At 48.4% G+C, this 11,645-nt stretch overlaps 1 protein-coding gene and 1 pseudogene across 1 annotated transcript; both read left to right on the top strand.

Moving 5' to 3' along the window:
* The first annotated feature begins 331 nt into the window (after positions 1-331).
* LOC131821001 (putative ribosomal protein uL13-like) lies at positions 332-10,592 on the top strand (annotated as a pseudogene).
* LOC131822088 (uncharacterized) lies at positions 2,469-7,753 on the top strand. The gene is given in 2 exon segments (XM_059158478.1): positions 2,469-3,354; positions 3,357-7,753. Coding segments are annotated over 2 exon segments (5,259 nt in total). The 3' UTR covers positions 7,730-7,753.
* Positions 10,593-11,645: the final 1,053 nt, after the last annotated feature.

The following is an 11,645-nucleotide window of genomic DNA, read 5'->3' on the forward strand; positions in this document are numbered from 1 at the left end:
GACATATGGAGGGTTTTGGGGGGTGGGGGGGTGTTGAGCCTGGTGATGAGTATTGTGGAGGGCATATATTGCATGGAGAACTAGGTGTGGTGCATAAACAATGCATTTTGGAACACTGAAAAAATTAAATTAAATTAAAAAAAGATTTAAGATATAACATATATTTATTACTATAGATTTGAATTTAAAAAAAAAACTTGAAAGTTTGAATGCCAGTTGGTTATATGTCAATAGATCTTTGAGTTTTGATATGGCCTCTCCCAAAGGTAATGGGATGAAAGGCAGAGACTATGTTTCAGACTCCTTTGATATGGCCAGGTCCTTATTCGACATGACCATCATATGTATGGTGTGCTTCTATGAGGCAGTAGTAAGTAAAGGGGGACTTATAACCACCAACTCATTTGTATCCTAGGTGAGCCTGGCTCACTAGGGTCCAGAGGTGCTTTGTGTTCCAGAAGCCCAGAGATTTTCTTCCTAAACAACTGTTGGTCAGAAGCCAGGGCTGATAAGATTACAGAACTAACTTAAGGGGAAAATGGCCAGCTGCATGATGTGGTATGAAAAACACAATGTTAAACATTATACCTTCTCAAAAGTCTTCTTTTGAAATCAAATTATTTCTAGGAGGATACTAAAAGTACTCAATATATAGAACTTCTTTATTGGTAATCTTTAGTATATATGATGTTTCTTTTTCTGGAATAGAAGAGCAGTAAGTGTAACAGGAAAGCACTTGATAGCTAAGAGATAAGAAAAATAAGTTTAACAAATATTTTAATAGATAAGAGGTGGGTGGTAGATGAGTTAAGTAGGTGATGGGGATTAAGGAATGCACTTGTGATAAGCACCAGGTATTGTATGGAAGTGTTGGATCACTATATTGCACACCTGAAACTAATATTACACTGTATGTTAACTACATGTAATTTAAATAAAAATTAAAAAAATAAAGTATAAAAGGCTATTGAAAATCAGGCAGTATGGTTAATAAGATGTATAAAATAAAAATTTCCTACCCTTCTTTCAAAAAAATGATAAGATACGCTGTGTCAGAAGTCACTGTGACATAATTTATATTTTTATCCAGAACCAGCTGTAAAGATTGTTCATTTGATTTTCCTGATGACCTAGTGACTGTTGGTTTGGCTCATAGTCATACAAACTAGCTATCTTTAAACAAAAATATCTGCTTTGGATTATGTGGGAATAGCATATCATTCTCTTTCACTCTCTTCTTTGAGATAAGTGAAACCATTGCACTGGCATGGAATAAGAATTGCTTATACTTCCAAGCACATAACCACATATTTTGCCAGACAGTGCAAGGCATGCTGCCGCACAAGACCAAGTAAGGTCAGGCTTTCCTGAACCACCTCAAGGTGTTTGTTGGGATACTGCTACTGAAAGACCCCTCTCCTAGATAGACCCCTCCCCTAGTAGATAGATAGGATAACTAACTGCTTGTTTGCTTTTCTGTAAACCGCTGGCTTTTAGGTATGAAATTAGTTTATCAATTGTGTGAATTGCTCTCTTACCTTTCTCTAGCCGCGTGGCTTATAGAAATAATAGAGACGCCATGATGGCATTCCTCCCTTCCCCCTTCTTGTTCCCCTTCCCCACCTCTCCTTTCGCGCGCGCGGGCCCTCATAACCAATCAGCTTATTCCCCCCTCCCCGCCGCTCTCTTCGCGCGCGCGGGTCCCTGGAGCCAACCTGCAAACTCCAAGTATGCCTTTTTCAAAAGTTCAAACTGTCCACCAATCAGTTGCGCCCCACCCAAAACTTGTTTGTACCTTCCTATAAAAGACCCTGCTTCACTCCGGTCGGTGTGCTCGGTTAGCTGGAGCTGCCGACCACCCGCCGGTACCTGCGTGACAATAAACCTCTTGCTGTTTGCATCCAGTGGCAGTGTTGGATTCTTGGGTAAGGGGATCCGCGGGTCTTTCATTTGGAGGTCCCACCGAGATCGTCGGACTCCTGCCCACGGATCCAACTGACTCCCACCGGGAGGTAAGCTGGCCAGCATTCTTGTCTCCTGTCTCATGTTCTCGTTTGTCTCGTGTTCTCGTTTGTCTCTAGTCTTGTGAGGCCTCTGTTTGACCTATACTGCGGGTAGCGGTATAGTGTTTGTACAACAGCGTGCGTTGTTGGATTGTATTTGTAGGCAGCTTGAGAAGGAGCTGACGAGCTCGGACTTCTCCCCTGCCAACCCTGGGGGACGCTCCAGGGTGTCGAGGGGCCCAATTTTTTGGAGCCCCTCATTTGTCCGAGGGATATATTCGTTTGTCCGTTCCAGAGGAACCCCTCGGCCCTGGACGGAATTTGTCCACCGCAGGGAGATCTCGAGGCTCCTCTGGGCCGGTGGAAACCTTGCTTTCGGTAGCATACCGAAACCGCGCAGCGACCTTTTTGTTGATTGTTTTGTGCGTGCTGTTCATTGTCCTTGGTGTTTTCTTTGAGTCTAAAATGGGGCAGACTCTCACAACCCCTCTGAGCCTCACTCTAGGTCACTGGAAAGATGTTCGGATCCGAGCCAACAACTTATCAGTGGAGATTAAGAAGAGTAAATGGCAGGCTCTCTGCACCTCTGAATGGCCCACCTTCAAGGTTGAATGGCCTGCAGAAGGAACTTTTAACATCAATATTATCTTGCAGGTCAAAGGGCAAATCTTCGAACAGGGACATCGAGACCAAACACCGTACATCGTAGTCTGGGAAAGCCTGGTCAAAGAGCCCCCTTCGTGGGTCTCTCCCTTTGTTCCCCCTTGCCCTCCCTTAAGCCCTTCGGCGCCGCCCCCGCCGCCTCCAACCCCTCACCCAGCTCGCTCCGCCCCACCGATACCGACTCCACGCCCCAGACAAACTCCCACTGACCCCTCCAAACCACCCACCTCTTCCAACCTTTACTCTATAGTCCCTACTGAATCTCCCTCGTCCAACAACGATTCCTCTCTGCGACGCCCCAGGCAGGTCCTCCCTCCCGAGGAATCCCCTTTGATAGACCTCCTAACCGAGGACCCTCCTTATCATCCTCCTAGGCCGGCATCTGGCCCCATGGGGGAATCAGATCATCCATCTCCAATCGCCGGCAGAGTTAGAGGCCGGCAGAGACCAGAACAAGGGGAGACTTCTAAGCTCTTTCCCTTGCGCCAAGGGAGGGAACCAGGGAGCCTCCAATATTGGCCCTTCTCTGCATCTGACCTATATAACTGGAAGTCTCATAACCCTTCTTTCTCACAGGACCCTATGGCCCTAACCGCCTTAATTGAATCTATCTTAGTTACACATCAGCCTACTTGGGACGATTGCCAGCAGCTCTTGCAGGCTCTTCTCACCACAGAGGAGAGACAGAGGGTCTTTTAGAGGCCAGAAAGAATGTCCCAGGGGATGACGGAAGGCCCACACAACTTCCTAACGTGATAGACGAAACTTTCCCTCTGACTCGCCCTGACTGGGACTTCAATACAGCTGCAGGTAGGACCCACCTACGTCTTTACCGCCAGTTACTTATAGCAGACCTCCATAATGCAGGGCGACGCCCCACTAATTTGGCCCAGGTAAGACAGGTGACTCAAGGAAAGGAGGAATCTCCAACCGCCTTCCTAGAAAGGCTTAAGGAAGCTTACCGCAGGTATACGCCTTTTGACCCAAATAGTGATGAACAGAGAGGAAATGTCTCCATGATATTTATTTGGCAGTCGGCTCCAGATATTAGGAACAAGTTGCAGCGTTTGGAGAACCTACAAGATTTCTCCTTGCAGGATTTATTAAAGGAGGCAGAAAAGATTTTTAATAAACGAGAAACTCAGGAAGAGAAGGAGGAACGACTTAGGAAGTTGCAGGAAGAAAAAGAAGAGAAACTAAGGAAGGAAGCTGAAGAGAAGGAAGAGAAGCGTGAGCGTAAGCGAACCAAGGAACTTAGTAAAATCTTGGCCGCCGCAGTGCAAGGCAGTCAGGGCTTAGAGATAGGAAGGCCAAATAGGGAGGGAGAGATAAGGAGGCTCCGGATAGAACGGGACCAATGTGCCTATTGCAAGGAGAGAGGACATTGGGCCAAGAACTGCCCGAGGAATCCTAAGAAGAACGCTAAGCAAGTCACAAAACTTATGGCTTTAGATGAAGACTAGGGGCGTCAGGGTCAGGAGCCCCCCCCTGAACCCCGGGTAACCCTAACCGTCGGGGGGCAACCAATCACCTTCCTAGTAGATACAGGGGCTCAACACTCCGTTTTGACCAAGAACCCGGGGCCACTCAGCAACCGGATGGCCTGGGTTCAAGGAGCCACTGGAGGGAAGCAATATCGCTGGACTACGGACAGGAAAGTACACCTGGCCTCAGGTAAAGTTTCTCATTCATTTCTTCATGTCCCCGATTGCCCATACCCACTTCTGGGTAGAGACTTATTAACCAAACTCAAAGCCCATATCCATTTTGAACCACAAGGGGCCACCGTAACCGGCCCTAATGGGACTCCTCTACATGTCCTCACCCTACAATTGGAAGAGGAATATAGACTACACGAGAAGCCCTCTCAACCTCAGAGGGACATAGAGTCCTGGCTCACATCTTACCCGGATGCCTGGGCAGAAACAGGAGGAATGGGATTGGCTATCCAGCAGCCCCCCATTCACATACAGTTAAAAGCAACCGCCGTTCCTGTCAATGTTAAACAGTACCCCATGTCCAACGAGGCCCATCAGGGCATCAAGCCACACATACGGCGGTTACTAGACCAGGGTATTTTGACCCCATGCCGGTCTCCTTGGAACACCCCTCTGTTGCCCGTCAAGAAACCCGGCACCAATGATTACCGGCCAGTTCAGGACCTCAGGGAGGTCAATAAGAGGGTAGAAGACATCCACCCTACGGTGCCCAACCCTTATAACTTACTTAGCACCCTGCCTCCAACCCATTCCTGGTACACCGTCTTGGACCTCAAGGATGCTTTCTTCTGTTTAAGACTGAGTCTGCAGAGCCAGCCTCTCTTCGCCTTTGAATGGAGGGACCCAGACTTGGGAATACCAGGTCAGCTGACCTGGACTCGGTTACCGCAAGGGTTCAAGAACAGCCCAACGCTGTTCGACGAGGCTCTTCACCAGGACTTGGCCGACTTTCGGGTAAGGCACCCCTCCCTGATCCTGCTTCAATACGTCGATGACATCCTGCTGGCAGCCACCAACGAAGAAGACTGCCGGACAGGTACTGGGGATCTCTTAACGACCCTAGGCCAATTGGGGTATAGGGCATCTGCCAAGAAGGCCCAGATTTGTCAGGTTAGGGTCACCTACCTGGGCTATGAACTATATGATGGACAACGGTGGCTAACGGCTGCAAGGAAAGAAACTATTTCTAACATTCCTGCGCCTCAAAACCATAGGCAATTGCGGGAGTTCCTAGGAACAGCGGGCTTTTGCAGACTATGGATCCCGGGATTCGCAGAGATAGCGGCCCCTTTATATCCATTGACTAAACAAGATACTCCTTTTGTTTGGACTGAGCAACAGCAACAGGCGTTCTATCATATCAAACGAGCGCTTCTTAAATCTCCGGCATTAGGCCTGCCAGACATAACGAAGCCCTTTGACCTCTTTGTTGATGAAAAACAAGGCTTCGCTAAAGGGGTCTTGACCCAAAGACTCGGGCCTTGGAGACGCCCCGTCGCCTACCTCTCTAAGAAATTAGACCCCGTAGCGGCTGGCTGGCCACCATGCCTAAAGATGATTGCGGCAATTGCAGTCCTTATCAAAGACGCCACCAAACTGACACTGGGGCAGCCCCTAACCATACTAGCTCCACATACAGTGGAGTCTTTAATCAGACAACCACCGGACCGCTGGCTGTCAAACGCCCGCCTGACTCATTACCAGTCCCTCCTCCTGGACACGGACAGAATCCAGTTCGGGCCTATAGTGACTCTTAACCCTGCAACCTTGCTGCCCACTCCTGGAGAGATGCCGCCATTACATGACTGTCACCAGATCCTTGCTGAGACTCAAGGGACACGGCCCGACCTGACTGATCAGCCTATCAAGGATGCAGACCTGACCTGGTACACAGATGGCAGCAGCTATCTACAAGATGGAAAGCGACGGGCAGGGGCGGCCATCACGACTGACTCTCAGCTTGTATGGGCCAGCGCGCTGCCAGAAGGTACATCAGCACAACGGGCAGAGCTGATAGCTTTGACCCAGGCCCTCCAACTGGCAGAAGGTAAGAGCCTTAATGTCTATACCGACAGCAGATATGCTTTTGCCACTGCCCATGTCCATGGAGAGATCTATAGAAGGAGGGGACTGCTCACCTCAGATGGCAAAGAAATCAAGAATAAAGCCGAGATATTAGCCTTATTAAAAGCCTTATTCCTTCCCAAAAAGCTGAGCATAATGCACTGTCCTGGCCACCAGAAAGGGGAGACCCCTGAGGCAAGGGGAAACCGCCTGGCTGATACGATGGCTAAACAGGCAGCCCTGGGACCCCAATTGCTAACTGTCACAATACTTACTGAGACAGAAGACATAGATAATGCCACCACTTGGAATTATGAGGAGGCCGATTTGGACTATGTACAAAAACTGGGAGCTGACTACAATCCAGCCCTCAATCGATGGGAATATAAAGGGAAAGCTGTAATGCCCATAAAAATGGCAAAGGAGCTAATAACTCACCTACATCGGCTAACCCACCTGAGTGCAAGCAAAATGAAGGCCCTCATGGAAAGGGCCAACTTAGAAAACCATTTCCCCAAACAAAATTTTCTTCTTCATCAAGCAGCTGCTAATTGTAGAGCCTGTGCTCAAGTCAATCCTGGAAAGACTGTTATTGGACCAGGTGTCCGGGCACGCGGACGGCGACCTGGCACACACTGGGAAGTTGACTTTACCGAGATTAAACCCGGCATGTATGGATATAAGTATCTCTTAGTATTTCTAGACACCTTTTCAGGATGGACGGAAGCTTTTCCTACCAAAAAGGAGACAGCTACCATGGTTGCTAAGAAACTATTAGAAGAAATCTTCCCAAGGTATGGTATGCCTGAGGTGCTAGGGTCCGACAACGGGCCTGCCTTTGTCTCCCAGGTAAGTCAGTCGGTGGCCAAGCTGCTGGGGATTGATTGGAAACTACATTGTGCTTATAGACCCCAGAGTTCAGGGCAGGTAGAGAGAATGAATAGAACCATCAAGGAGGTTTTGACCAAATTACTGCTTGAAACTGGCTCTAAAGATTGGGTATCACTCCTACCTCTAGCACTCTATCGGGCTAGGAACACCCCAGGGCCTCATGGCCTGACTCCCTTTGAGATTCTCTATGGTGCTCCACCCCCCGCTGTCACATTCTTTGCCCCCGATATCTCCGCTCATGCCCCCTCCCCCTCTATACAGGCCCACCTGCAAGCTCTGCAGCTGGTGCAGCAGGAAATCTGGAGACCCCTGGCAGCCGCCTACAAGGAGAGACTCGACGTCCCACTGCGGCCACACCCCTATAAGATAGGGGACACCCTCTGGGTTCGCAGACATCGGGCGGAAAACCTTGAACCCCGTTGGAAGGGACCCCATACAGTGCTCCTGACGACACCCACAGCACTGAAGGTTGACGGGATTGCAGCCTGGATCCACGCCTCCCACGTGAAAGCCGCGCGTCCGGAGGAACAGACGGAACCCCTTCGGGACTCAGAATGGACCATCCGACGATCCTCAAATCCACTAAAGATAAGACTCATGCGCCGCTAGTCCTCCTCCTTGTTCACACTTTCCTTTCCTTTGGAGGTACCAGTCCACATTTCCCCAAACAATTAACTTGGCAAGTCATTAGTCGTGCAGGCCTAGTAGTCTGGAACATAACACACACAGCCACTCCCTACACTTGGTGGCCTAACTTGTACCCTGACATCTGTAAACTAGCCATGGGAGCTCCAGCTAACTGGGACATAGAAAACTACTTCAACCTACGGAAGCCCCCTTCACAACCATCCCCCCCGGGGCGACTCGGGTTAGATCCTTGGGGAGGCTGTGGGGGCTGGAGTCAGCGAAGTATGTTAAGCACACTTACTTTCTATGTATGCCCCGGGTTTCACAGACCCAGGGAATGGACCTCATGTAGTGGGGCAGCCCACTTTTATTGTCGCACTTGGGGCTGCGAAACTACGGGTGACACTTATTGGAAACCCACCTCAGGCTGGGACTACATAACCGTGACGGCGAATTATTCTCACGCCAGGAGCCGCCCCAGATGGACACAGAACCCAGCCTGTAAAGATAACTGGTGTCACCCACTCAAAATAGTCTTTACTGATTCAGGAAAAAGACAGCTTAACTGGGCGAGGGGATATACATGGGGCCTCAGATTCTACAAAGAACGTTATGACGACGGTCTAACGTTCACTATAAAACTTTCTATAGAAAATCCCCAAACTTACCCCATAGGGCCAAATTCTGTTCTGGTAGACCAGAAACCCTCCAACCCCCGGCGCCCTTCAGCTCCACCAGGTCCCGCCCGCCAACCTCCCATACTTCCCCATCCAACCCACGCCTCCGAAGGCCCCGCCTCTAAGCATGAATTAGAAACCTATAAAGGGACTTCCACACCCTCTGCACCCCCCGCTGCTAGCTCAGTCGGTAGAGCAGAGACTCCGCTTGTTGGAACTGGGGACCGGCTTTTCAATTTAATTTTAGGAACATATACGGCCCTCAATTATTCCAATCCTGAATTTACTGAAGACTGTTGGCTTTGTCTGGTTTCAAGTCCCCCCTATTACGAGGGGATAGCCATCGTTGCCAATTACACCAACCACTTAAGCCCCCCACCTGCTTGCAACTCCCAGGGGCATAAACTCACCCTTTCTGAAGTATCTGGCCAGGGACTATGCTTAGGCCCCATGCCCGCTTCCCATCAGGCACTATGTAACACCACCATCCGGAATATCCCTCCTGGTAGTAATTATCTAGCAGCACCTAACGGGACATATTGGGCTTGCAGCACCGGCTTGACCCCTTGTGTCTCTGCCCAAATTTTAAATGTTGCTGCTGATTATTGTATATTAGTGCAACTTTGGCCCAAGGTAACTTACCACAGTTCGAGATTTGTCCTTGACTTCTTCGAGCAGAAGCATAGGTCTCGATACCAGAGGGAGCCCATAACTATGACTATTGCTTTACTGTTGGGCATTGGAGGAATAACAGCAGGTATTGGAACAGGAGCTTCTGCTTTAATCCAAGGTAATCAGCTCAGACAGTTACAAGTTGCTATGAACGCTGACCTTGAGGCCATAGAAAAATCAATCACAGCCTTAGAAAAATCCTTAACTTCCTTATCAGAAGTTGTACTACAAAACAGGAGAGGACTAGACCTCTTATTTCTGAAAGAAGGAGGATTATGTGCAGCCTTAAAAGAAGAATGCTGCTTTTATGCCGACCATACCGGGATGGTTAGAGAAACAATGGACAAGCTAAGGGAAAGATTAGCCCAAAGAAAAAGGGACTCTGAATCCCAACAGGGCTGGTTTGAACGATGGTTCACCCGTTCCCCTTGGTTTACAACCTTAATATCCACCCTTACGGGGCCCCTCATTATCTTATTACTAATTCTGTCAGTTGGCCCTTGCATTATTAATAGACTTGTCCAATTCACTAAAGACCGCTTGTCCGTAATTCAGACTATGGTACTAACACAACAATACCAACTTTTAAAACGATCAGAGTCCCGGACAAGCTTAGAGCAGGAACAAGATGAATGGATATAAGATTCTATCCATGATAAAGAAAAAGGGGGGAATGAAAGACCCCTCTCCTAGATAGACCCCTCCCCTAGTAGATAGGATAACTAACTGCTTGTTTGCTTTTCTGTAAACCGCTGGCTTTTAGGTATGAAATTAGGTTATCAATTGTGTGAATTGCTCTCTTACCTTTCTCTAGCCGCGTGGCTTATAGAAATAATAGAGACGCCATGATGGCATTCCTCCCTTCCCCCTTCTTGTTCCCCTTCCCCACCTCTCCTTTCGCGCGCGCGGGCCCTCATAACCAATCAGCTTATTCCCCCCTCCCCGCCGCTCTCTTCGCGCGCGCGGGTCCCTGGAGCCAACCTGCAAACTCCAAGTATGCCTTTTTCAAAAGTTCAAACTGTCCACCAATCAGTTGCGCCCCACCCAAAACTTGTTTGTACCTTCCTATAAAAGACCCTGCTTCACTCCGGTCGGTGTGCTCGGTTAGCTGGAGCTGCCGACCACCCGCCGATACCTGCGTGACAATAAACCTCTTGCTGTTTGCATCCAGTGGCAGTGTTGGATTCTTGGGTAAGGGGATCCGCGGGTCTTTCACTACCCTATGACAATAAAAAGTGAATGGTGGTTTCTGCTGCCCTCAAGGTTGTGCATCTGAAACCTACAGAAACGTTTGCTTACCAGGGCCACCTGGCTCATGAGGTTGCCTGGAAGCACCAGGCAATAATAGCCACCCTGGAGGAGAAGAGGAAGGAATAGGCCAAGAGCCATTATTAGAAGAAAAAGCAGCTTGTGAGGCTATGGAAACAGTCCAAAAAGACATGAAGAAAATTGACAAGTACAGAGAAGTCTTCAAGAACCACAGACTTCTGGTCTGAGTCTGAAAAAAACTGTTTATTATTAAAAAATAGAAAAATATTTAGTCAAGCAAAAACCTTGACTATTTCTAGCTTATCTTGTTATAATGATACTGACTCGATTTATGAAAACCTTATGTTATTACATTGGGTTTATGCTTATCTCCTGAATTAAAAGCAAAACATTCTGATAATGTGTTCTTCTGGGTCCACGTATCTCTAAAATGCTTAAAGAGGACCAATTTCATGATCCCATGGTATTAAGCTACCTAAGAGATGGCAACTGCTTTTCCTGAAGTGTAAGCTCCTTTAGGGCAGGAAGTAGATATAATTCCTTTCTGAACGCTCAGTGCCCTGTGCAGTGTCTGGCACAATAGAAGGGAGCAAGATTTTTTTTTTAAACTAACTGTTTTAACTGCCTTATGTGGGCTTACACAGGGAAAGAGGGATAACAGGAATAATAATATCTAAAAATGAGTTATGTCTGATGAGGGAGCAAGAGGCTGGCTGAAGACAAATCAAAAGCTGGCACCTTGCACCCCATCCCCACCCACTCCCCTTGGTAAAGTGTGTGACATTCCTCAGGCAGCCCTGACTGCCATTAGAGAGAAACAAATAGTTAACTTGCAGAGATCACAATCCTGCAAGACAGGAGTCTCCCTTGGTTTACAAATCAATAGCCAGAGGCAAATAACTCAGTTCCTCAAGCCCTGCTGTCTCCCTCCCCACCATAAACACTGAGGGCGGCTGAGGTAGAAGGGAATATAAATGTAGTTAAATCTCTTCTAAACCTAAATCTCACTAACAAAGATGCTTGATAGCAGAAATGTGAATGGCTGGCCAAAAGACAACACTGATCAAGCCGCAAGGCCTCAGATATCCCGGCACCTTTGTAGGCCCTCTTTAGCATATGAAAACTCCGTTGAAACCTCCCTTCCCCTCACCTTCCCCCAACCGCAGGGTACTCAACCTGCCATCCCTCTCAACCCAGAGCAGGAGCTGTTCCTGCCCACGGGTCCTGTCCCCGTGCTCTAATAAACCACCATTTTGCACCAAAGATGTCTCTTGGTCATC

The sequence above is a fragment of the Mustela lutreola genome, chromosome X (genome assembly GCF_030435805.1).
Source record: "Mustela lutreola isolate mMusLut2 chromosome X, mMusLut2.pri, whole genome shotgun sequence".
NCBI classification, from domain to species: domain Eukaryota; kingdom Metazoa; phylum Chordata; class Mammalia; order Carnivora; family Mustelidae; genus Mustela; species Mustela lutreola.